The 27,151-nt window shown below is 34.9% G+C and overlaps 2 protein-coding genes across 9 annotated transcripts in view; both read left to right on the plus strand.

Annotated features, from left to right (window-relative positions):
• LOC130622604 (solute carrier family 23 member 2-like) overlaps nucleotides 1-7,929 on the plus strand; it is a 105,068-nt gene extending 97,139 nt beyond the window's left edge. For 2 of the 7 annotated variants that reach the window (XM_057438082.1, XM_057438080.1), the window contains exons 2-13: nucleotides 1,637-1,741; nucleotides 2,087-2,197; nucleotides 3,029-3,186; nucleotides 3,611-3,726; nucleotides 4,152-4,183; nucleotides 4,255-4,411; nucleotides 4,515-4,539; nucleotides 4,626-4,695; nucleotides 4,779-4,908; nucleotides 5,223-5,476; nucleotides 6,138-6,411; nucleotides 7,445-7,929. In XM_057438082.1, the coding sequence (XP_057294065.1) occupies nucleotides 1,637-1,741; nucleotides 2,087-2,197; nucleotides 3,029-3,186; nucleotides 3,611-3,726; nucleotides 4,152-4,183; nucleotides 4,255-4,411; nucleotides 4,515-4,539; nucleotides 4,626-4,695; nucleotides 4,779-4,908; nucleotides 5,223-5,476; nucleotides 6,138-6,411; nucleotides 7,445-7,770 (1,758 nt within the window). In that variant the 3' untranslated portion in view covers nucleotides 7,771-7,929. Of the gene's footprint in view, nucleotides 1-349; nucleotides 477-1,636; nucleotides 1,742-2,086; nucleotides 2,198-3,028; nucleotides 3,187-3,610; nucleotides 3,727-4,151; nucleotides 4,184-4,254; nucleotides 4,412-4,514; nucleotides 4,540-4,625; nucleotides 4,696-4,778; nucleotides 4,909-5,222; nucleotides 5,477-6,137; nucleotides 6,412-7,444 lie in introns of those variants that run through there. The other 5 variants (XM_057438085.1, XM_057438083.1, XM_057438081.1 and 2 more) reach the window with 4 other exon arrangements.
• Nucleotides 7,930-9,930: 2,001 nt separating this feature from the next.
• Nucleotides 9,931-22,849, plus strand: LOC130622606 (solute carrier family 23 member 2-like). Of its 2 annotated transcripts, none has more exons than XM_057438088.1 (13): nucleotides 9,931-10,003; nucleotides 13,560-13,614; nucleotides 13,908-14,054; nucleotides 15,409-15,566; nucleotides 15,707-15,840; nucleotides 17,192-17,220; nucleotides 18,451-18,607; nucleotides 18,695-18,719; nucleotides 18,908-18,974; nucleotides 19,120-19,261; nucleotides 20,250-20,503; nucleotides 21,858-22,131; nucleotides 22,393-22,849. In XM_057438088.1, the coding sequence occupies exons 2-13, from the start codon at nucleotides 13,603-13,605 to the stop codon at nucleotides 22,656-22,658; spliced, it is 1,665 nt and encodes a 554-aa protein (XP_057294071.1). In that variant the 5' UTR covers nucleotides 9,931-10,003; nucleotides 13,560-13,602; the 3' UTR covers nucleotides 22,659-22,849. The 2 variants fall into 2 exon arrangements, with proteins under 2 accessions (XP_057294071.1, XP_057294070.1); XM_057438087.1 differs by lacking the exon at nucleotides 9,931-10,003 and adding an exon at nucleotides 10,968-11,141.
• The last annotated feature ends 4,302 nt before the right edge of the window (nucleotides 22,850-27,151 follow it).

A 27,151-nucleotide genomic window follows, 5' to 3' on the forward strand; every position in this document is an offset into this window, starting at 1 on the left:
TTTACAAAACATAATTTACAAAAAATAATAGACGTATACCCCACCCTACCTTTATCACAAAAAGACCTCAAAAAACCCAATTAACAAGATGAGAATAAAGACTAGAATTATTAAAAACAAAATGACGTCGTCGGTTGTTTGCCGCCTTTTAAGACAACATCATACAGATGCCTTCATAAAAATTGTAGTCTTTATGTGTGAAAAATGTTATTATCAGGAAATTATCAGGACAAGTATACTATCAGGGCTTGATTCTAGAAAGAAAACTTAAGCTTCTGTGCCCGCCTATTCGCAAATAATTTAAAATTATTATTATTATTATTGAAATTATTTACCTGGGATAGCCTCTTCAGTTCCTTTTAGGTACTGTTATCAACGAGCGTCCTGCGAAGGGAGTTTTACTGCATTTAAAGCTCCCATTTGAGTTACGAAACTCGTGCAAGCACAGCAATCGCTCAACTGGACAACTGCCTAAGGTATCAATCCTATTCTCATGCTGACCATTAAGCAGAAAGGATAGATTCACACTTTTATAGTCTCTGGCATGACTCGGCCGGGGTTTGAACCCAAGACCTCCCGCACTGGAAGCGAAGGCTCTACCACAAGGCTACCAGTCGGTGTTGTCACCCCAAAAACCTCGGTCACTGACCATAGCGCTTTGCCGTGCCGGGCGAAAAAAAGGTTTAAAAATATAAAGTAAAAAAATCAGACAAAAAAAAATTAAAAAAGTTCAGAGAAAAAAATTACAGGACAAAATTAGAAAAAAGAAATTCAGAAAAAGGTCAAAAATAAAAAGAAAAAAAAAACAGAAGGAGAAATAAGAAAAAAGAAAAAAAGCATAAAGGTAGGATGGGGTAGGGAAAGAATTAATTTTTTTGTATTTCAATTGAAGCAGTTTCTGAATTTCTTCAATTGCAGTTTATATTTCGTCACTTTCAACAGACATATTTTTAACCAATAAAGTATACAATTTATCCATAAAATCGTTACAGAAATCGTTACGTGTTGCAGAAATATTATTCTCCAGTACACACGTTTCTTTCAATTTACGACAGGATTAACAAGATATGCCTTTAGGTAACGACTTTGGGGAGAAGAAGGGTGAACCCAGGGGGGGGGGGGGCACGGAAAGTCCGAGGTAGTCGAAGTACGCTATTGGCTCAACTTTCCTTGAGAAATATACTATACTTTAAATATACTTTGCATTATCAAAAAGGGAACTGTTAACCACAGCCTTGCGTGCATCTTCTAGTAGATTCTTAACTATTATCATATTTCTAGCACGAAAATTGTTTAAGTATCGTGTACTGTATAATCTCTCGAAACACTTAGCTTTATTATGCCCATCGGCTGTGGCTCTTTTTGGATAGTTTTTCCTTCTTTTGGGTTGTTTTTAATTGTTTTTGGGGTAGTTTTAGCTTGTTTGAACAGGTTTGTAATTTTAGTAGATACAACAGCTCTTTTCTTTTACTACTGGCTGTGAAAAAGAAATTTTTGATCTCAACTTTGGAACTAGACAATAGTAAAAAATGTACTCCTTATATTTAACTAATGAATACTGCTCATGCTTACAAACAATTATGCGCCATTTTAATAATGTTAATGTTTGAAATCACCACTTTATTCCATGTTATAGATGGCGCAATGTAATTGCAGAATAAAAGCTTCCTGTTCTAAGGATAATTTATTGAAAGGAAACAAATGGACAAAATACGAAAAGGCAGCCCTGGATCATGCATCGGTGTGTAGCTTAGTTAATAATGGGTTTATATACATAACAGCTTTTTTTGCAATGATTTATGGAACACTAAATACTACCGCGTATTTCTTTCTTAATAGTATCGCATGAGTCTATCCACGCAAGTAAAATACAGGTTATATGCATTTCTTATTGCTTAACGATATCCTAATCAGATGCCATTTTACAGCCTGAAAATAAACGCCTTCAAAGTAAATAGCACTGTGATCAAACGCGTTACAGTAGCTTAGCTCATGTCGTTTTCTTTCGTTAGTATTGTAATCTTACAAGAAGCAACGGAAGTGTAGTCTAGTATAACTCTTATTTGCTACGCAATATTTTTTGTAGGCTTCTGTTTTTCTATCAGCTAATGAAGTAATCAATGACGCACCTGACCGACTTTTATATGGCGTGAATGAGAATCCGCCGATGTTTTCCGCAATGTTGTTTGGTTTTCAGGTTTGTTATTTGTAGACCTTTAATATTTGATAGGAAATATGATGATATGCTTTATTGTTATAGAACTCAACTTTGGATCAAAATACTAATAATTTTATTTAAATATAATATTAGGTTACTGAGACTAAGATCTTTTGCTACTATAAAAAATGTAAGCTAATCAAAATGAAAGGTTCTAAACAATGAAATGAAATCGGCAATTAGTTATGTTATAAAAAATAGCCGATCGTATAACATTTTTTTTGCTATAAAAACAAAACAATTCATGAAGAAAAATAAAACCAGTGAAATTTAAAATTGACGAAATACGGATAAATAACACGCTGATCACTAAATCGGCTTCACTGTAATAATTTTTAGTCATATAATTACACCAAAGTATAAGACTCTAAATGAAAAGGTCTATAATCCCAGACATAAATTATTGTAAAGCAGGGCGGAATTTCAAGGTACGTAACCACAAGTAATCGAGAAAGCCGTTTCTATGCAAGTAAAACGCAACTCGAACTTGTTAATTTTGTTAAATTCATAGCAGATTTAGTACTTTCTTTATTCGGTTAGATCTAATATCTCTGAGGGTACCAATTTTCGCTTACGTCAGCCCGCTAAGATTCCTTTTTTTTTGGTTGTGGACCGGATTTCTCCAACATTGAAGTGCCGCTGGTGTATTTGACGTTGGTTGGTTAAAAATAGTCTTTCTGCGAAAATATTATGTCTGAGGTTTTTTAGTTGCTTATTTTATAGCTGTTATATATTCTTATTTTTCTGAGATATTTCAGTTCTTTCAAGGTCACCACAGCAGCATTTTCAGAATTTTCTATAATTTTATAGCATTACTTGACCATGTTTGGTTCAACTGTGGCAGTGCCATTCCTTCTTGCTCCAAGCTTATGCATAAAAGATAATCCTTTGGCAATGTGTGAGATTCTAAACACAGTTTTCTTTGTTTCTGGAGTGGCAACGCTATTGCAGACAACATTTGGATGCAGGTGCGAAAATCAAGTCTATTTCTGCTTGCAAGTTATGCAACATAACCGACAGAAAACTTCCTGGTGATTTTCCGACGGAAAAATTTCTGTGGATCTTTTTAAATAGTTCTTATAAAAAATCCACATAGAAAATATTTCTTTGGCTTTGGTTCAAAAGCATTAGAATAAAAAGAAAAAGAACCCTTCCGTGAAGTATGAGCGATTATCATAGGATAAATAAAACCTATTCTCCTCAGATTTGGTGTTTATTTTTAGAACTGGGGCTCAAACACGCTGTTGCTTATATTCAAAATTACTCATGCTAAGATTCCTTAGAAATAGTACTATTACTTTGTTGCTTATAAAAAAATATGTATATATAGCAGTAAACGAATTTAAATTGATTGTTCGCTGCAAAAATTATCGTAACTTTTATCAATTTTAGACTTCCAATAGTTCAAGGTGCAACATTTGCTTTCATTGGACCAACAATAGCAATTTTAGAACTGAAACCATTTCAATGCCCCGTCGAAAAGAGGAATTCCACAGATAGGTTTACAGGTACAGGTTATATTGTGACTTAATTTTCGTCTCCTGGCAAAATCTTCTCGACGAACTTGCCTAATTTCAAAGTTTTTGTTTACTTTTGAAAGATCTATGCAGTCCGAGCACTTATATCCCTCAACTTATTTGTTTTGCATTTGTTAAAAATTGACCGATACAAACTTATACATACTAGCTACAAAAGGCCACAACTTTGTCAATCTTGACATTACATTTATTGACATTTATTGTCACCAAAGCGCTGGTCAATAGAATTTTTTGTTATGTTTTCCACGTTCTAAATAATAGAACGTTTCACAAAGAGTAGTGATTTTAATTTATTAATATATTTTGATGTGTTGCTAAAAATTGAATTGAAGTTTAGTAGTTAGGAAAATTGAACGATGTTTTTATTATGCCCTGTATTTTATGTTTTTTTTTAGCAATTCATGATTGGAAAAAGGGGATGAGAGAGGTAATTAATAACTTTTATAATACTGTACATACGAGTCCTGTATAGAACTAAACTATGTTTTCTTCTTTTAGATTCAAGGCGCTATTATTATAGCATCTACATTACAAGTAATAATTGGTTTCACTGGACTAATAGGCTATCTAATGCGCTTCATTGGACCGCTGACGATAGCAACAACAATATCGTTGGTTGGCCTTTCCTTGTTTAGAATGACTGGTGAATTTGCAGGTATAGTTTTTTTTGCATTGTTCGTGTACGGTTAAATATTCAGCAAAATTAATTTAAGTGAAGGCTATACATATGATCGTGACTGTGATGTTTTGTGTTTCAGGAAAACACTGGGGATTGGCAAGCGTGTAAGTATTCTTCCAATAATTTCTTTTAATTTTCGTAGGTTGTCTGCCATGCGTATTGAGAATAAAAAAAAAATATTCTATTTTAGAAATGTGTTTTTCATAACCCTATTCTCTCAGATGTTGAAGAAAAGAATAAAGATATTTAAATTGTTTCCGGTACGTTATAAAAGAACTTTGTTGTTTATTTTAATAAGTAACAAAAAATAAAGTACAATAATATATATGAAATTGTACTACAGGTTGCTTTATCTCTTGGAGCCAGTTGGATGATATCGATCATCATTACGCTTATAAAAAACGGACAATTAGATAACAAAGGACAAGCAGATGTGATGAGACAAGCTTCGTGGTTCAAGATACCATTGCCAGGTACTACTATCTTTTAAAAGCAATGAGCAAAATCAGTATTGCAACAATGAGTTTGGAATACATAAACTTTTTTGATTAATTAACATTTTGATTAAGTATTTTTGATAAATCGAGAGGATAACAAGAGCGAAAAGTCAGTCGAATTTTGAAAGATATTTAATCTTCAAATTTTTGTAGCTGATAACAATAAGCTGGTGAGAGTGTACGTACTGTGAATCGTTGTTTTTCTACACGATTATCCTTTTTTAATATATTTGTAACAATTCGAAACTTTTTGCAGTTTTTTATGGTAATTGTATTTGATAATTTTATAGCACCATGGGGATATCCAACATTTCATCTCGGAAGCTCAATTGGTATGTTAGCTGGAGTACTGGTATCCATTATTGAATCTGTTGGTAACTACATCAGCTGTGCACGTATGTCGGGTGCACCATTTCCTCCATCGCATGCAATCAATCGCGGAATAGCAATTGAGGGTTTATCGTGTATTCTTGCCGGTCTGTGGGGTTCAGGAAACGGGACAACATCGTATAGTGAGAATATTGCTGCAATTGGAGTTACAAAGGTTAGGAGAAAAAAATAACGTAGAATATATTAAGTCTCTTCAAAGGTTATTTGAAAATCACGGGTTTTAAAGGAGGAAATGACAATAGACTTAATTTAAATAATAATAAAATAATAGAAAAATTGCCTTAATATACAACATCATTGTCTTGTGAAATTGTTCTTATAAAATGTAAGTGCTGTAACAGGTAAACACGTGCCGCTTCTATTTATATCTTTTTCGCCAAGACGAGAAAACACTTCTCTCTTATTCAAAAGAAGCGGCGTATTGGTGAAGTATTGAAGGCTGCCTTAAGACATTTCTTTCATACGAGATTTAACTGGTCTTACGAAGATCCTTAAAATGTTTTTTAAACATTTCTTTCGAACGGGATCTGACTGCTCTTACGAAGATAAAAAAAAAGTTTTTAACGCGTTTCTTCCGAATGAGATTTCACCAAACAAAAATATCTTTGAGACTCCTAACGTGTTATAGGTAAAGAAGAGACGCCTTAAAGAGGTCTTTTTGTTCACTTTATCCTTTTGCCTGTTAGGCCTAACTTCAAACAACGAAGAATACGCTCATTGGTGTAGAGGGCGCTTTTTACGGAGTAATACGGTGAAACGTGTCCGCGAAAATAATTATATTAACGAAATAAAAATGTAAATAATCTATCTTTTAGGTTGCTAGCCGAAGAGTCATACAATTTGGAGCGATCTCGATTATATTCTTTTCTGTTTTTGGCAAATTTGGGGCTTTCTTTACCATGATACCTGTACCAATCATAGGGGGAATGTTTTGGGTTTTATTTGGCGTCATTGTATCAGTGGGGTTATCGTCTCTTGAACACGCTGACTTGAAATCACATAGAAATCTTTACGTACTTGGATTCTCACTCTTTAATGGTATGGTGCTGCCAGACTGGGTGATAAAAAATCGTAATGATATTAGAACAGGTAAACTCATGATCTTTGTTATGCAGTTCTGACGAGTAAGATTAGCCACATGGTTGATAACCGTTCATGAAGCATAATCTAATAGTTAATCGACCGGCAGGCATGTCGTCTTGCCTGGAACAATTTTTCTCAATCATTTCATATCTTATGTTGATGCATGCGCGCCCAAAAGATAAAATATTAGCTGCATTTTTTTATCCGACATAACTTAGCTTGATTCAAATATATGTATGCTAACCAAATTTGCTTAGAAAGCCTTTACAGTTTTCAAGGTTTTTAATGAAACTCTCAAAAATTAGCGATTTGAATTTAATTTTCAGATTTCTTGTGAAAGCTTTTTCGTAATTTTGTTTTCTTGATTAAAAAGATTGAGGCTATGGTACAATTGCTCAACAGCGCTTTAGCCACACGAATTCAATGTATTTTACGCGAATAAGCACGTTATATGTTAACAAGAAAGCACAAGAAATAACCTTCTGTCAGATAACATTTACCTTTTTTAATCGTTTTATACTTTAAATTGGCAAATATGGCGTAAAAACGAAAAATATGTATTGCTTAGTTGCTGAAAAAGATCTTGTTCAATAGTATATTCAATTCAACTATAATAAGTTTTGTATATATGGCATGTAAATATGTTTATAACTGTTATTATATATTGTGTGTAGATCTTTTGACCTCAGAATACTTTTTACAACAGATCTTTATAAGAGTGAAAATTTTGCTTACACTCAATTCTTACAACTGAGTAGCTGCGAACCCTGAAGACAAAATCAACATTCTACCCACACATTTTAGTTGCACAGTATAAGTAATATGCAGAATATTGGATTGGTTTCTCAGATTTAACTAAGGAAAATCAGAGACATTTACATGATTTCGTGTAGGGTCGGGCTCGCAAGGTTTCATAAGTATAACTCTTATTCTGGCAACTAGACGTAAAATATTACTTTCATGTATTATACTTGTAAAACAAAGATGTTTTTATCAGACATTACTAGACTTACAAGATCTAAGGTAACTTCTATCTTAGGAGTAGAAGAACTTGACCAAACGTTGTATATACTGCTCAGCTCGCACATGGCTGTAGGTGGCATCACTGCTTTGCTATTTGACAATATCATTCCTGGAACAGCGAAGGAACGAGGTTTAATGGAGTGGCATAAGAACAGTCTATCAACTTATCCGAAAGAAGAGCGTGCAATTTATGACATACCATTTGTGCAGAAATATTTAAATGGTAAAAACTGGGTAAAATATTTTCCATTCCTACCGCATCATCCGAAGAATGACGGTGGATATGAAAGGACAGCTTATGTACGTTTTGGAGCTATAAAAGATACTTTCATCAACTTGTGACTTACAAGTCCTTTTATTGACGAATAATTTTGTTGGAGTGAGTCATGAGTGTGTCAACAGTGCCGTAACAACCCTAGGGGCTGTGGAGGCTGCACTCCCCTAATAATTTTTGAAGTGCTAACTTTTTTAAGCATATAAGTTACATAACACACCATGCACTATGGTCAATCTTTTAATCTTTAAGGATGGTCCATCTTTTAATCTTTAAGGATATGTAGTATTAGCCTCATCTATTCTTGAAATGACTTGTTTAGCCAGACTAGAGCATCAATTTCCAAATTTTTTACACTCGGACACAACCACAATGAGCCTGCTTGAAGCCACTATATCTCAGCTCTCCAATCCTATCTTTGTTGCTACAGCACTGGGTCAAAGTCCTGAATAAGTCAAGAGTTGTTCAAAGGATTATTTTAAGATCTGACTGAAAAATTATTAGAAAAAACTGTGAACAAGAATTTTATAAAATTAACAAAAAGTTAGAAACTTTTTTGGAGGTAATAAAAATTTTGTAAGACAATGCTAACAATGGCGCTAACTTTTACTTTAATCAGTATTGTATATATGGCATGTAAATATGTTTATAACTGTTAATACATTGTATGTAGATGTTTTGACCTCAGAATACTTTTTACAATAAATCTTTATAAGACTGGAAATTTTGCATCTCACAGTGATATTAAAACTGATATTTTCTTTAAAGCTGATCCAGATAAGTTGTTCACATAGGCCTCTTTGGAGTAGTAGAACATAAAATTTGAACTAAAATCGAGGGAGGATTGGTTTTTCTTGTTGGTTTTGCAAATTTTGCAAATGTCCTTACTGAGGCTTGGTGACCCAATGTGTTGCGCATCCACTTAGAGTGAAGTTAGACTCGCTGCGTTGGTCATTGTCCTAAACATATCCATATTTTGGGCAAGGGTTTCACACTGATAAGTAAAAAAACTTAAATAACAAAGCTGGCTGGCTGACTTGAGAAAAAAACAACATCGTCATTTGATGTCAATATTTATTTTCCCTCATTTTCCCTCATTTTCCTCCGTTAATTCTGTGGAATGTTACACCGGAGCAAAGCCATTTCACTTTGTGCGTTGGAGTGAAATTATTTCGTTCCGATTCCTTGATCGTACCATAAACCGTGTGGACACGAAGTCATTTGGAACGGAAATTCTTCCAAAACACCAAACAATATAACTACTCACCCTCCACATGAGAAGATGAAACAGAATCATTTGAGAGTTGTCGTGATAAGTTGCAAACTTAATTAATAACATAAATTTAATAAAATGTAATAATTTTAGTTTCATAGCAACGACTGCGTCGAGATTTCTGCTTCATAGCAACGACTGCGTCAAGATTTCTGCTTCATAGCAACGACTACGTAAAAATTTGGGTTTTACAGCAACAACAACGTCAAAATAATCCTTTGAAAATATAGCTTTAGCATTCATCACTGGGACTATGGAGACCTCCATGCTGGGACGTAGTAGATTTATCATCTTTTCACATTTTTTAGCAAATTGTTATCGACTTGCTCATGATTTTTTTTCACAACTAAGAAAAAGTTTATTTGACAAACCTGTGGAGATTTTTAAAACAGGAAATGCTTTGTTGTGTATTAACTTCCTCTTTGTGGAAAAAGCTATCCTTGGAATGAAAACATCTATGTTTAAAGATTACAACATAATGAGGTCTGGGAACGATCTTAAGCGTCATTTTTATGCACTAATTTGAAAATTTTATAAAAGTTCGGATTTTTTGTTAGAAACTCTCAGAGAGTTCACGGTGTTCAAAAAGACCCATTAGTCAGACCAAGCAATTTTAAATTTAGTTGCTTCAAACACGATATACAAGTTTTCTTTTCCAGAAATATGATTTCTAATTTCTTCAGATATAACAAAAACAATATTCATAGGCATATTTTGATTTAATAAGTATAAACAGATAAAATTTACTTATAACTTAAGTGTACCGTCCATTTTAGGGCAGTTCGAACCACAAGTGAACTATGCCATCACGAAGATCTTATGACATAAAATATTTCTCACTTCATAAAAATTCTTCATTGAGTTGCTTCCGTCCAACATTTACATATTCTCTGGAGTTTTCGTAAGTTTGTGTGTCAATGCATTCTTTTGTGTATGGAAACCAGGCGACGTTTTTTACCTGACAATAACTTTTTTATTATCAAACATTGTTGAGATACACAAGAGGAGAGTCAAGTGAACAGCACATGGTAAGGTTTATCATTTTTAATGTAATATAGACTACAGAAATATGCGTAAAACATCCGTTTATTTTTATATGAACATTTAGGCTGACATTTGCTCATAAATTAAAAAAAAAAGTTAAGGCTTATTTTTATTTTAGAGTTTAAATTTTGCAAAAAAACAACATCAAAGCAATGTTACGTTTCTTTCTAGCAACATTTTGTAGAATGTAGTTCCTACATCTGTAACACGAAGTGGCATTTTAGCAGTTTGTGCATTTTTTTACCATGACATTATAAAAAGCCATGGATAGCTTTCAAGTGGGTCGATTTATCCAATTTCAGTCCACTTCGGTGAAGAGCAATGAGACTGAGTGAAATTATATCTGCAACAAATGGGAATGTGTACCACTTTGACATTACTTAAGCAGTTTTATAGCCAGACGTGTATTTGTGTGTTGTATTTTCCTCGCAAACATTGACCAGAATGTTTAGATTATTCTTTAAATAATATTGACAGGGGCGGCGCCACAATTTACAAGGTGAAGGGGAGGGGGGGTTTAGGCATAGCGAGAGATTTTGAGATTTTAGTTTTAGCTAAAGCTCTTCCAACCCCCTTGTGGCGCCGCCCCTGATTGAAGAAAATTCGATTGAAAAAATTCAACAAAGTGTTTTTTCGGCCAAATTTATTGTTTAGAAGATATGTTATTATGATTAATTTTAATTTTTATCAATTAATGAGACGTCGCAACCGTTACTAAGATATTTGTGAAACTTCGTGCCATCTCCATGACAAATTTTTTATTAAAAACGAGGACATGGTTTCTACATAGATATAGAGTGCACTGTAAAATTTTTTGTTATTATATTTGTTGAGAGATTAACAAATATTACTCTATCTTCTCAATCCAACTTCGAATTATTTGTTGTTGTTTTTTACCATGAGCAAAAAAAACATTTCTTGTGAACTCATCTCAGACTAAACATATGCATTTGACAATTTATTGATATAATTTATATTGTGAAACAAATTAAGTTTCCTGATTAAAGATTTCTTAAGTAAACAACACAGTTGCATAGCCACAAAATCACTTAAAAATTCATTTCTCAACTCAGTGAATGTTGCAAGACATTTTGAAACAATAATGGCGGCTATAAATCATAGGTATGACGCTTTCGTAGTATTTTTCTTATTTTCATTCGCCACGACTTGTATTTTTTATTTAATACACAACAACGGACTTATCGGATCATAAAAGTTTAAAATATCCTCCATTTTTCAAGATGGTAGATCGTAAAGTCCTATACAATATAAATATTTGTTATTAAAAAACCCCAAAAGTTTAAGGCTGGTTTTCATTAGAATCCAATAAACTCGTGACACGGCTGTGTAACAGTTGTGTGACTGTTGTACAAGGTTGCTTAACGTTTTTCTGGTAATGGAAACAGACCTTTTAGTTTAATTTTTTGATTACAAACATGAAATGTTAAAATTTTAAGAGTTGTAAAACTTTAAAATTGGAATGTTTTTACTTTAAGTGTCTAAAGAGAAAGGGAGGGGAGGAGGTAAGATTAATTTTATAAAGGTGGTTATTATTTATTAGTTATCAGTACCTTTCTTTTGCTAAAGTTAATAGAAATACTTATATACTTACAGGCATTTTACCTTATCTATTAGACGTTTAAAAATTAAGGCTATAAATGTAGATTTTAATAGAATCCTGAAGCCAGCTACATAGCTGGATTTTTTTTTAACAGTTTATTCGTAAACGAGTTTACATTGCCGTGCATATATTTTTCAATTTGAAATTATGTCGGAGTTTGAAACAGGTCTATTATGGAAGTTGGAAGTTAGCTAGATAGCCTTATATATTAGCCTATTTGTTTAATTAGCTAGGTATGAGGGTTTTTTATCCTAGGTATTTCTTTCTGTGGTTAGGCGTGACTATTTAGTGTTTTACCTAGCTACCTCTGGATAAAAGGTGAAAGTAGCCAAATGCAGTTTAAGTACAACAAAATTCTCAATCAATAATACTTATGCTAAATCCATAAGGGAGAAGCTATAACTTCTACTGTAATATAAAACTTGACAGTAATTTTTACTTTATTGATTCAATTACAGAATATAATTCATTATTTACCCACAATTACTTTGTGACAACAGGTAAAGTTCTAGAAAATTTATTCTAAAAAATAAAAATTTTGAGTGATGGCTTCAGCAGCACGGGGTAAGGACGGTTTCATTGCGATGTTTTGTTGTGAAAAGGGTTACCCCTATAGGGCGAACTGATGTAAGCCCTCTACAGAGATGTACAACATGTTTTAGCTGTACCAAGAGCTTATCCTGGTGTAACTTACAACAAATTTCTTTCCTTTAAAATAACACATTTCGCAAAATAACCAAAAGCCGGCTGTTCTTTCTATGATTGGCTAACAACAGAAGACTTTATATCACCGAGAGCGTTCCACTGGATTTGCAAGCGCTAAATACCTGCCCTTAAGCGTTAAACGTGGCGTCAAACACTGGGTCACATATTTACTTGACTTAATCCGATGTTTCGACGTTGTTGTCTGTTGCGGAAACACGAAATGTTATGGGTTGACGACTAGCGTACATTATAATACTTACTGTCTGTCTGTCTTCGATCCAATGAAAAACAAATGTTTTGTAATCGAACACTTAATCGCATCTATTACCTTATTAATAACCCCGTTTTTTAAATCCTTTTTTCGTGAAATAACAATATACTACGTTAGTATTTAAACTTACATCGTGGGTAGCGTCGTTATAATACACTTAAAAATCACCAGACTAAAGAGAGTTAAGGTCAAGACATTATTATTATGATGTGATATAGTTAATTATAAAGGAATTTTAAAGAGAAATTACTTTAGGAGATTAGTGGTTATGGCTCTCGTACTCTGTGCGGGAGACCGGGGTTCGATTCCTCTTGACGGGGATTCAACATGGGCGAGTGAATGTTACCATAGCCCCGGGTTAACCCAAGCCATGTGAGGGAAATTGGGAAGATGACACACTGTGTGGGCCGTTGGATGTTGCCGGGAGTTGTCTAGTAGAGCTCGGGCTCTAATTGGGTCTGCGTAGCTCAAAAATGAGCATTAAATACTCTAGGACTCTCGATCTACGCCATGGACCCTCCTGGAAATAATAGACAGGGTATATCCCTCGATATTTGTGAGGCTAGCCATGTAAAATATGCACATCTATCTATCTATCTATCTATCTATCTATCTATCTATCTATCTATCTATCTATCTATCTATTGGCATTTATTTGTGCACCTAAACAATTTAGAAACATCATTAGAATATAATGTGTGCAAAGTTGTCAAATGTCATTTCTAATCTCATACATAAGCTATATCGGCATGTTGGTTAAAATCTTCTTATTTTCAACCTGTACTATTAAGCTTCGTTATTAAGCATAAATTAAAAAGTGCGAAATTCAACATCAAATCCATTTTCTTAAAACCAATCGGGAAAAAGCTGCGGTTAAATAAAGACCTTTCAGAATTCCTACTTCCATGAGAATAGTTAACTATTATTCAATTCGTGTATTTAGAGATAATAATTTATCAGAAAAGACGTCGCTGCTCAATGAAACCATGCAATCAAAGGTTTGAATGTTTTATTTCAGTTTATCTTAATCTATTAAGATAGCTTTCTTTGAATATATAAATATCTCACACTTCTTCCTAAATATTATTTCTTACAATCTTAAGTCAAATATAAAGAAACTTGGATTAAGTCCCACCACTAAGTCATAGCTACCGGATGCTCATTCTGTTTTTGAGCCTCTATATGGGTGCTTATTCTAGGGAGTGCTTAATTAAAGGGAGAGGTCTAATCGAGGATTTACAGTAATTTTGACTTTATTATCATTATCCATTACTTGTCTATCTTTACTTAGAGTGGTGAATATAATCTGCCCACTGCAGAAACCATTGAAATGAAGGACACTTCACCAAACAAAGATGTAACAATAGCTGAACATGGACTACTCTATAGAATTGACGAAAATCCACCTTGGTACTATGGCATGTTTTTAGGTTTTCAGGTGAGGAGTATTTTTTGTGAATTGTTACTCCTTATCTACTATCCATTCTAATCAACAACGTTTCATCCAAATAAGTTCTAATGCTCCGACATAATTTAAATTGGCTATGAATTATTAAGGTGGAGTCAGCAATCTGACTTTGTCTTTGTGAACAAGAAGCCCTGGGGGCTCTAAGAATTTCTGCTCGCTACCAAAATATTTGATGACAACCGGCTAATTTGTTGTGTTATCGTGCCAAACATTCGAAAAGCTTTGGTGCATGAAGCTCTGAAGATACAGCACACAAGTGACATTATATCTTACAACAAACGCAAACAAAACGAAACGTGTCATAATAAACTCACATTTTAAAAGAAATTGCTAACAAAAAATACAGCCTAGCATTCATGTCTGAAAGTCTGAAACGCTTATGGTCTTAAACGGCATTTATTTGACAAAAAATTTTTATGTCACCATTATGTTCAGCATACTTTTCTTGTTAACTTTGCCAATTTTTGTTGAAAATGAAGTAGTTTTTACTTTTGGACCAATTTTGGCGTAAAATGACATTTAATGTGGCAAAAAATCAAAATTTTATTTTCACCATCATGTTCCGCATACTTTATTTGGTAACTGTGCCAAATTTGGCCGAAAATAAAATTGTTTAAATATTTAGACCAATTTTGGCCTAAAATGACATTTAAGGTGGCAAAAAAACCAAAATTTTGATATCACCATCATGTTCAGCATACTTTTTTTGTTAACTGTGCCAATTTTTGTTGAAAATGAAGTAATGTTAATTTTTGGACCAATTTTGGCCTAAAATGACAATTAGGTAACAAAAATCAGAGGAACGTGAAATCCCAGTGTCGCATTTTTTCCCAAAAATGCTCCAAAAGAAAAAAAGGACAGTTTTATAGAATTTCCTACGCCTTCGGGTGCGGAAACTCAATGAAAGATAGTTTGTTGTTACTTACTGGAAAAAAAAAACATGTTGGATAAACACGTACGCAGTATTAATACCAATTTCAAAGTTCATTGTAGTTAATCAACACTGGGTAACTAGAACCTTTTCCCTATGGAACGTTTTTCTTTGATGTAGTATGTTGATCATGCGCAGAAATTAATTCAATACTGCGTTGTAAAACTTATGCTGACCCGTACTAAGAATTTTGTGCCCCCCAAAAATCCTAAGATATCTGCAATTTTGATGTCAATTAAAACGAAAGAAAGGATGAAACATCTTCTTGGATGAAAATTATACCAAAAAAGTATGAAGAATAATATTATAACAACATTTTTCATGCACCATCACAGGGTTTTCTTAGCATACTTTCCCTTTGTTTTACTTCATGTTTTTCTTCAATTTTTATAGCATTACATGACGATGTTTGGCTCGACGGTAGCAGTCCCGTTTATACTAGCTGGTTCACTCTGTATTAAAGATAACCATTTAGTCTTAAGTGAAATTATCAGCACCATATTTTTTGTGTCAGGACTGGCTACTCTGATACAAACAACCATTGGTAATAGGTAAAAGCAGATGTATTTATTACCTTCTTGTCTATTTTACTTCTACACACATTAATACCAATCGTTACGTAGACTAGGCGAACGAAAAAGGTATAAATTTTACATAGAAATGATCAATCACGTATTGCATTATCTTTTAGGTTGCCTATAGTTCAGGGTGCAACTTTTTCTTTTCTTGGTCCAACTATTGCCATCTTATCTTTGGAAAAGTTTAAATGCTCTCCTGCTACGTTGATTGTTACAAACTCAACGGCAAACACGACTGTGACAATAGGTTAGTGAAATGAATTTACATTTAAACAATAGATTTATATATACCCACCACCAATTGAAACATTTCTTTCCTAGGAAACTAATTTTCAATGTTTTGCCAATTTCCCACTCACTGTCGCTTTAAAAATTTAATGCTCGCGAAATAATTTTAGGGTAGTGAATTTGGGAATATACGTTCCTGCGAGAAACCCAATTCGCGAAAATTTATCGTTCATAAATGCATAATACTAAAAGGTTGTTAAATCCATGATAAAATCTACTTAGGCAGAAAAAAATGGAAGATCCATATACAAAAAACTGTTTCTTATAAATTTATTTACATATTACCTCTGTTGTGTGAAACATGAAAAGTTTATCAAGAAAAGTTATAGGATCGTGTGCTTTTGAATAATAAACATTTTTGATGATGTCATCAACCCATCTGTTCTAAAACGGGTGGGTGACCAAGCTTCAATAAATTGATCCCACGTGGTAACTAGTTACCTAAGCAGGGGATGAAATCAGTTATTTTAACCACTTCCAAGATATTTAGCCATAAACTTAGCCTTACACTAAAAGTGCACTGCATGATCTCACTAACTTTAATAATGGTATTGATGTTGATCTTCGTAACAACCTCAAAACTTTGTAAATGACAGAACAGTTTTATAGATGTAGTTTTTTTTATAGATGTAGTTTTCTAGACTTTGTTAATGACCATTATAAAAAAATAATCCACTTTTCAAATTTCACAGACACGGACACAGTTGCCTATTCATAGAAAAGACTAGTCGATAAACCTGTGAAAAGTCCATTCAGGCAAATCGACTTCAGGAAAGATAGAAAATATCTGTCACTTGAATTTTGCTGACGTCAGTAGTAATGACCCGTTAATGTAAAAACCTTTTTTAAAAAAAATCTGTGTACCCGTTGTCTCTATTGTGTAGAGCCTGAAACTCTAATCAAAATAATGTATAGGGTCGTGTGCTTTCGACAAACGGTTAAGGAGAAGATCTGTCAATATACCAAAAAATACTTTTACAGTTACTCCCATTGCATTTTCAAGAAATTAGACAAAACCTATTTCACCACATCAAAGGAAGATGAACACATCCACTTGCAGGTCACGAAAAAGAGACACTATTAACCTATAAATACACGCGATGCTAAAGTCATTTATACTAAATAAGTCATTTGTTTATAAAATGTTTTAGAGAATCACAAATTTGTTATTGTAGCTAAAGCAAAAGCAAAAACGTATTTCCTGCGAAATACCTTCTTTCCCCTTCTAAGAATAATTACAACGAAAATTGCTTCCCCTAATGTTTTTTCTTCTTTCTATTGGTAGTATTCCTCCCTTCTCCTATTTTTAGAACATGACTGGAAAAAAGGAATGCTAGAGGTGAGTAATTTATTTTATTTAATGAACAAATGATATAAGGAGAATCTAAAAAGCGTGTGACATTAACCAAATGAGACATAACTGAAACTGTTTGAATATATAATAAATCAGATACTTAACCAGACATGCAATATATGTTTGTTATATACAAGGAAAAAAAAGATTTTAAAATATAATCTTTAAATCAGTAAAAAAACATTGCACCTGTTCAATCCTGATTAAAATAAAAAAATGCAATGATTGCATTGCATTATATTGAAAACAACAATGAGTGTGCGATGAAATTGCATTGGCTTGTAAAACAACAACAATAAACGTGCATTAATTACTTTAGTTAATGCACGATGATGCGGAACATGTAAATTTCTTGTAGATGAAAAAAGAATACATACGGTTGCAGTGGAATCTCTATAAAGTGGACACCATTGGTGCAAAAAAAGTGTCTGTCTTATAGAGGTGTTCGCTTTATAGAGATTGCATCCGAAAATCACTTTCAGAGCAAAATTTTTCCGAAAACATTACATCAAATTTTACCATCGAATTAAAATGGAGGGCACAAAGCTCATGAAAATTTTACATGAGAAATCCTGAGCAGGAAATTCCTGTGATTCTTATAAAACAACAACAATTTGCCTTCAATTCATTTGTTCGAGGATACCATGCCTACATGGACACATGGTAACCGGATATTGAGATAACTTTTCATTGATTCACGAAGAACACAACGAACGCACGACGAATTTGCAATGGCGATAACTTTTAAAGGGGTGTACAGTTGGATATGTCCTTAAAAATCTCAGCAAAATCTTCCACGGAATTACAAAAATCACAGGGAAGCGTATAAACAGAGGGTCTGGTTATGGTCTGGAAATTCCCGTTCTATGCGAGTTTATTCGGGTCGATAGAGGCGTTAATTGGGTGGGGAAAAAATTTAAAAGATTTTAGAGATAATAAGAAAGTTAAAAAATGTACGAAATAAAGATGAAAATCGAAATTTAACAAGTTGATGTGTAAGGAAAAATGTTATTTGGTGCAAAAAAAGTGTCCGTTTTATAAAGTGTCCGTCCTATAACTATCGGTCTTCTAGAGATTATCTTGTGAGAATTTGACCTGAAATCAATCCGTTCGTAGGAATAGCGTCTGTTATATAAAGATGTCCGCTAAGGCCATGCTTGCTTTAGAGAGATTCCGCAGTATATAGTAATTTAACATACTTGATCCTTACTTCAGGTTCAAGGAGCTATTGCCGTTGCTTCGATTTTTCAAGTATTGATTGGATTCACTGGAGCGGTTGGTTTTTTGCTGAGGTTTATAGGACCATTGACAGTTGCTCCCACAGTTTCTTTGGTTGGACTGGCTTTATTTAATGCTGCAGGAGATTTTGCTGGTACAGAAGACGTTTTTTTTAAAGCAAAAAAAATAATTATTTGCATAATAGATCGCAGCAGATTGTAAATGTTGTGCTTTTTTTTAGGTCATCAATGGGGTATAGCTGGTCTGTAAGTTATTTATGTCTAAAATACACTAATTTAAGTGATGTTCTTTGCAGATATCTCGTCACATGGCATTGGGTTGTTAGCAATTACCGAATCACTGGATTTGTTCTTCAAAGATTTTCCAAGACTTTCTCTTAACGTTTTTGTTTTGTTAAATGTTTTTTTTTCAAGAAACCCTTTCTCCTTTTTAGAACAGTACTGCTAATCATATTATTCTCCCAAGTTCTTTATAAAATCAAAGTGTTCCGAATGTTCCCAGTAAGTTCTATTTGATTAACTATGTATTCAGGAAATCGTTGATGTTTTATAAGTATTTAAAATATGTGAAATTGAAAAGAAAAAGATAGAATTAAAATAGTAATAAAAAAACCTATTTGAATGGTAATCTTTGAAAAAATTATAGGTCTTGTTCGCAATTGGAATATCATGGGCTGTCTCTGCCATTATAACAGCGGCAGGAGGATTTGACGACGACTCCCTTGCTCGCACTGATCGTCGGTTGGATGTTTTAAAGAAAGCAGAATGGATTAGATTTCCTTACCCAGGTAAACTAGTTCTTTAAGTTCAATTACTTCTACGCTACATTTCAGTAAGTGCATAGAATCAGCACAGGGTTCAGCTAGTTGCAGCATACATGTAGTTGCAGCCATTTTGAGTTGTCTTAACTTGTTTGAAAGTATAAACACAAAGTTGAAAAGTATGTTCTCAAGTTGATTGAATAATTTTATTGTTCTTGGGTAGCTTATTTGATGTGTTGACTATGAAAACTGCTTTTCAAACCTTTTTGGGATCCTGTTTAACGATGAAAAAAACGGAGGGTGGCTGCATGACGGTGTCTGTGGCGGAAATCGTAATATGACAAGTAGAGCTAATGTACAGCTTTTGTATAGCTTTTTTATTTTGAAATGTTATTCATTGTTTCAATAACGAGACGGTAAATCATTTTTTCAAGTCTTAACACGTACATATTTCAATTTGAAGCAACTTAAGTTGCTAACTTTTAAGTCGTGTAAACGATGCAATACCAAGAGCATTCAGACCTGATGAAGAGTTTTCATAAAGTGTCTACAATAACAAATTGCTTTCCAATTTATTTGCACTCCCAGTTCTCACTTGCACTTTTACAGCGCTTATTTATCTCCCAACATTAGATTCGGCTTTGGTTCTGTACTTATGACACGATTTAAGCGAGAAATTTCCAGTTGTGTATATAATCTGCAGATTATTGTTCTAATTTATAACTTTCACAACAAAAACTAAATAAAGATGTTGGCTGCAGTGTAATACAGTTGTAGCACAAAAAGTAAAGATTTAGAAACGAATCATTTGCTAAATAATCGCTAAACCCTGACACGGGAAAAAATTGCTTCACAAGCTTATTGGCATTAGAGGCTGCTCGAGATGCTTTTCTTTTTTAAATTAAAAAAAGAATTACCTTTTTGCCCTCGGGTGAAATAAGGATCACATAGAGCTCTTAATTCTGAAGTAAAATAACTTCTTTTGTGTGAGATACTATTTACACATTTCTTTTAGGTCAATGGGGAACACCTACGGTCAGTGTGGCTAGCGTGTTTGGTATGTTAGCTGGTGTTTTGGCATCAATGCTGGAATCACTGGGTGATTACTTTGCATGTGCAAGGTTGTCTGGTGCACCAGCCCCACCAAACCATGCTGTAAATCGAGGAATTGGTTTGGAAGGTTTTTCATGTATCCTTGCTGGGTTGTGGGGTTCAGGAAACGGAACGACCTCATACAGTGAGAATATTGCTGCGATAGGGATAACCAGGGTAATTTTCTTTTTCAAAATTCCTGTTACTCGACTATTTTTAGTAACCTGTAAAATTTGACCTGAGATTGGCTATTCTTTTTTTATTAAAGCTTAATTTATTCTTATTTTGTCCTCTTTTTGGTCATATAATAATTCCAGTTTATTCAGAGCGGGATTAAAAGACTTTAGTGACAGCTTTTCCCGGTCCTTAGGACTTTCTGTCATCCGTCCATGGGACGAATCGTCACTCCGGCCTAGATTTAGTTAACCGATTAATCTTTGTGGACCATTGTTGACTATAATCATTCAATCTTTGCTATCTATTACCCGAAAGGTAGTATAGCTAAAAAATAACAAGAAGAACAATTAGTCGTTAGTTTGAAAGATAATGCTAAGATAACTCACATTCTGGTTTCTTCTGGTTGTATTACAAAATTCACACTAGGACTATCCTTGAGTTTAAAAACTATATCTTAAACCTTGTTCTGTCCTTATTTTGTTTTTATATTTTATCAGTATAATCTTGCAATCATGGTATAAACTTGTTTTTGCATTAACCCTATTCGGTCCGGGGGGGGGGGCGGATTCCGCCCCCCCTGACGGTTTTTTTTTAATAACTCCTGATTGCTTTCTTATATGGCTGTGATACTTACTGAGTTTCAACATTTATCTATTAGACACCTGCATGCTAAATTTTTAGGTCCCATACCATTCAGAGGCTTTGATATTGGCCATTACTCGAAACTACCCCTAAAATCTCTATGAAATCCTTATAATGGGGAAAATATAATAACTCCTGTTAGGATTATCCTTAGAACTTGAAACTTGCAAAACAACTTTGTTTCGTCAAGAAGAATCATTTTGAATAATTTTGACACGTGACTTATCCGATTTCCCGATTTTGTCGGGTTTTACCCGAAAATCGGGAAAAAACGGATTTTCGGGCAATTTTTGGCATTTTTTTATTTGATCCATGTAAAAACCGGAAGATATGTTAAAACAAATTTATTTAGCTTTCAGAAACTTCAAACAGAATGTAAAAATTCGCTCTAGAACAAAAGTAATTATATTTTAAGCAGATAGTGGCATTTTTAACAATTTTCAAGCTTCTGATGACGTCACAGAAAATGTGCTGACGCAAGCAAAAATTTATTGCCGCCATTTTGTTCTTTTTATGACGTACTATAAGTGTGCCAAGTTTGATTCAATTTGAACAATCCTATGAAAAGTTATTGAGGGGGGGCGGAATCCGCCCCCCCCGTTCATAGTATGTTCGAAAAACCCCGGACCGAATAGGGTTAAGGCTTGTTCTTAATAATTTCATTTTTATTCATTGAATTTTATTTTTTTTTCCTATTTCGTGCATTTTTAAGGTTGGCAGTAGAAGAGTTATTCAATTTGGAGCAGTGTTTATGATTTTGTTGTCAATTCTTGGGAAGTTTGGTGCAGTATTCACTTTAATACCTGATCCAATTGTTGGGGGAATGTTTTGGACGCTATTTGGTTTGATTGTTGCTGTTGGTTTGTCCAACTTACAATTCGTCAATCTGAACTCATCAAGAAATTTGTTTGTACTCGGATTTGCGTTTTTCACAGGAATGGTTATACCTGCTTGGTTGGGAAAGAATCCAACCGCCATCAATACAGGTAATTTAATTTTATATTTATAGCATATCCGCATTATGGTGACTTTTAACACATCAACCCTTAAAGGACAGTCCCTTTCTCAATCCACAAATTATCATCTTCTTGAAACTTACGCCACAGTTGGTGGTTCGGAACAAGACCCAAATGGATGGTGTCGTAAAGCAGCCCAATTCATCCTCAGGATTTATGCTTGATTTTGCCCAAATACTTGCGAGAACGGTTTTTTAATTGTTAGGTAATATCCTCCTCTTTCTTGTTCAGATAATGACGAAGTCAATCAAATTCTGAATGTGCTTCTTCAAACTAACATGGCGGTAGGCGGCGTAACTGCTGCAATATTGGATAATGCCTTACCTGGTAGTTTAGAAGACAGGGGAATTACTAAGTGGCGAAAGATTCAAAGTTCAGAAGAAGATGAAATACCACAGGCTTCCATTCATGTCTATGATCTGCCTTTTATCCAAGCGTATTTAAACAAAACCTCTTGGGCTAAGTATGTCCCTTTTTTGCCATATCATGGAACTTAAATTTTAGATCAGTATATCGCATGTATATGAATGATGCGCTTATTTTAACAACTTTTTACTGTAAATTTTTTTCTGCACAATATTTTTATACATCGACTTTTGTAACACCTGTAGTAATGGAATTCATATTTAGGAAAAGATGTATTAGGAACAAAAGGTAACAGCAATACTCTATACACCCCATCACTAAATTAGTCATACTCAAACCCAAGCCCACTTCTTCGCACACTCCCTCACTCACCCCACCACCCACTTCCTTACCTACTCTCACACTCCTTCAATCACTCCCTCACCTACTTCCTAAACATACAAAAATTTATACGCGCGACTACAACAAAGCATTTCCAAACAAATTGTATTGTAGTTGTGACAGTTAAGAATAAACACTTATAAAATATTGATCTTAACCAAAGTTAAGATTGAAAAAATTTAACCGTTAATCTCTTGACTCGCGATATTTCCTCTTAAGTTGGACATACATTTGCATAAAACGTAAAAATAAAAAGAAATTAAATCCAACAACAACATTCTCTCAGTGGAACACCCATTCTCGTCCCCGTAGATTAAAACCTCTTCGAGGTTTATCTCGAAGAGGTCTGGGGTTGAGAATAAGGGCCACGGCAACGTGTTAATTACGACGACGGTATAAAACGTAAAAATATTCGTTTCAAACTTATAACTCATTTTTCTTAGTAAGAAATTTAAAATTCTTGGATTCGCAAAAGTTTATCCAAAAAACTGGCAAAAGATTCCCACGCAAACGCTTCAACTATTAAAAGTATGCAATGTTGCAATTTTAATGAAAACCACTATTTGCAGTATCCCAAAACAATTGCTAAGTTTTTCCCTTAGTTTCATTACTTTAAAGGCAACAAAAGAAATAATGTGAACAAAAAAGGCAAGAGCAGGCTCCTGAGTTTTTCTTGGTATTCCTTTTTATAATAGAAGTGTGTCACATCATTTCGTTGAAGGTTCTCTGTAAACAAATAGATAGGCAATTGAAGCTAGGAGTCCTTAATTGAAGATAAAAATCTCACTACCTTTCATTTATTTATATTACAAAAGTTGTTGAAACAAAATCATTAGAAAGTCACATTAATTTCTATCACCACAGCACACACTGTTATTTTCATTATTGTTTTTTTTTATTATTATCTCGTAAAACTTATTTCTAAGAATTATCATTTAAACACAAGGCACTAATGAAGAAAATTGCAAGTGTGTATTCGCTGCGTTCTCACGATTGTTCATCTTCATCCCGATGACATTTCAAGTACTTCCGCTTTTAAATAAAAAATTCTTCCCCAGAAACCCCTATGAATGTGGGAATATTAATAAATACATTGTTCAAAATATATGCATGGGTAAGAGATAGAGAAATGTATGTTCTGGCACAGTCGCGTGTGCGTACATCAGTGACGTCACAGCAAATCACAGCACAGTCCCCAAAATCACAGCACAATCCCCTATTAATCAAGCACCATCCAAGACCATTCCATATTAATCTACATATAATATTCTGATGACGTCATCAACGTGCATACAGGGAATTTCCCCAAGAGAAATAACTGTGTTAGTTTTTGAGCAGAATGAAATCTTTCGACAATGCAAAAATTCTATATAATAAAGAGAATGGAATCACATACGGTCAAACAATTACGTGATATTGCAAAAGGTTGTGGATTAACAGGGTATTATAGGTTACGTAAGCTACGTAAGGCCGAATTAATTAGATTATTGGAGGACGATATCGTAAACCATGAAAATTTGATCGAGGCCGTTGAGGAGATGCCTCATAAGCTTGAACATGTCCCCAACAGGTTCAAGACGCAAGACATGTGCAATGGGGCTGTTGAAAAGAATGCAATGATGCTCATATAAGGACGCAGGGCATGTGTAACAGATATCCCCACATGCTCTGCTATGTGCCAGATCAATTTAAGACCCATGACATGTGCAATAAGGTTGCTGCAAAAAAGCCCTGGATGCTCGAATATGTGCCAGATCGGTTTAAGGCTCGGGACATGTGCTACAAGGCCATTAAGGAGATGCCACATCTGTTCAAATATGTACCGGACCGGCTCAAGACGCAGGACATGTGTAACAAGACTGTTGAGGAGAATTTCTACTTATTCAAGTATGTCCCGGACCGGCTCAAGACGCAGGACGTGTGTAACAGGGTTGTTGGGGAGGATTTCAAGATGTTTGAGTATGTGCCGGATTGGTTCAAGACGCAGTACATGTGCAATAAGATGGTTGCAAAGAAGTCCTGGCTGCTCAGGTATGTGCCTGACTGGTTTATTACCATTGACATATGGGATATGGTTGTTGCGAATGAGGAGCTCAAACTACTCGAGGCCCACTATTACAGGAAGATAGGAAAGGCCGGAATTAGGGAGAATCTTCTTCCAATAGCCTGGCATCCGGATAGGGTCATCGATTGGTGCTTTTCGGAGGATGAAAAGGTATGCCTCAAATAGTATTGGGGTTGGCCTGAAAACGTTATCTTACAGCAATTGCTGCAAGATAATAAATAAAGCATGTGTATCAACTGTCAATATAATTTGAAAAATATGTCTCTCACTACCACTTGTAACTTTGGCATGCGTACAGGAGGAGAAGGAGGGGTCTAATGAACGGAGCATTGCGACGACTGTGAAAGGGTACTCGATGCATATGATAAATGTACCTGTGGACGTAGGTTCGTGGTAAGCGGTAAAATGTTATGCTGGTACTGCTATCATGAATATATCACATGTAATGGGGGCGGCTGTGCATGTGCAATGACATGTAATTCTCTGCAGTCATTCAAAATATGTAATAAACAGAATGCTGAAATTTAAGAACGAACTTGTTAAGCCTAATATATTCTACAACTTTGCCGCTACGTTTACAGATATCAACGATATCAATGTAGAATACATGTCGGTATCGGAAGCCATGCCTGCCAATGGAGGTAAAGACAAATGATATCTGATAGGGTATCATACACAGGACCTGGTAGTGGCCCTGAGGGTAAAGACACCGAAAATTTAGTCCCCAAATGGGGTGCCAAGTACAATGCAAATGCATCACCTGCAATGAGTCTGGATTTCGAGGAGTATCCCGATTGGGTTGCACAATATCGTCAAATGTGGTCAAGGGTTGAGGAGTTAATCTTTGAAACATTACCGACAGAGCCTTTAAAAAAGGACCGTTATGTGAATGCCAAACTCCGATATTACAAGGACGTAATTACCACCAAATTCTATGCCTGTACCCTACGATGAGCCCTGCCAAGCCAGCGCTATTCTAGCCTTTTCACCGGTATATGTACAAGGCAAACACCACTACCCACTGACACACATCACATTCGAATTCAATTTTGCTTCCGCGGGAAGCCTGCTACCTTCATGCTTCTTACTCTTAACCCCAAGCCTTTTTGAGACATTTCTAAGACCGACCTGACCTATCCCGGCCGTAATAGTGAGTCCCCCCATAGCAGTGGCTAAGGGTACCCCTAAGCCCGAGGCTATAGCCCCAATGCCAAGTCCCGACGTAATCACGCTCACACCAAGCAGACCATGGTCACAGAATCTGACCCAAGTCCCATGCATTTTAAACTTTTTCGCAAGCCTGTCCCGCTCCTTTATTTCATTTAGGAGATACTTTTCAATATCATCGATTTTTTTGAGCCTGTACACTTGACGCAGGCGCACTCGGCGGCAAACTCGGATAAAGGTTACTGACATCCATCTTTATTCTATCAGCAAATGCATTGTGATGTCAAAAAACGTGACGTTTTTCTCGTGATGGTAGACATCTGTCAGCATAAACTCAAGACGGTCAGTAGACAACTTTAAGGGGAGGTATACGGGACTGTCTAAGGTCCAGGTTAACATATTCCCCCATGCATTCAATTCCTTGGTGGTAAGCAGGACCAGAATTTTAGACTTTTTACCATCAAGAAGGCAGTCGTCTTCATCTAATTGTGGACAAATAAATCCTTATTTTTGGTATATGTCTATTTTGCAGGTCTATTTTGCCACCCATTGTGCAACTACAGCATTAGGCATCTGTAGCAAACACATGACGGGCTCGGTACCACTCATCAACAGTATTTTCAAATTCTATGTCTATTATCACATGTGTCGCATCCTGGCCCGGATAAACTTCCCCATGCCGTATGATGATGGGTTCTCACAGTATGAAAACCCATACTTGAGCTCTGTATATGCACAGGTATGCTGAGAATACAGTGCAAATCCCAATAGGCTGCACAAATTCAAGGCGGGCATGGCGTCGTTGACAGATAATAGATGGTGGCCTCAAGTTGATGGGGACTGGGCCAAACTTATCATGCCGACAAGCCAAGGCCTAACATCAGAGGGTCTGACAAAGCTGAGTGAGAGTATCAGGGTTTACGTGATATTGTTACTCGGATCGCAAGCAGGGGCCAAGGCATCTCTTCAAGGCCATGGCAGAACGTCAAGAAAATGTAAGCCATGACATCA

The sequence above is a fragment of the Hydractinia symbiolongicarpus genome, chromosome 12 (assembly GCF_029227915.1).
Source record: "Hydractinia symbiolongicarpus strain clone_291-10 chromosome 12, HSymV2.1, whole genome shotgun sequence".
Classification (NCBI taxonomy): domain Eukaryota; kingdom Metazoa; phylum Cnidaria; class Hydrozoa; order Anthoathecata; family Hydractiniidae; genus Hydractinia; species Hydractinia symbiolongicarpus.

Bases quoted from the DNA above. Each gene is read 5' to 3' on its own strand.
- LOC130622606 (XM_057438087.1), top strand. From the start codon at position 11,122: ATGGCGGCTATAAATCATAG. The intron at 13,615-13,907 runs GTTTGAATGTTT...ATCTTTACTTAG, and splicing joins ATGAAACCATGCAATCAAAG to AGTGGTGAATATAATCTGCC. The intron at 18,975-19,119 runs GTAAGTTCTATT...AAAAAATTATAG, and splicing joins AAGTGTTCCGAATGTTCCCA to GTCTTGTTCGCAATTGGAAT.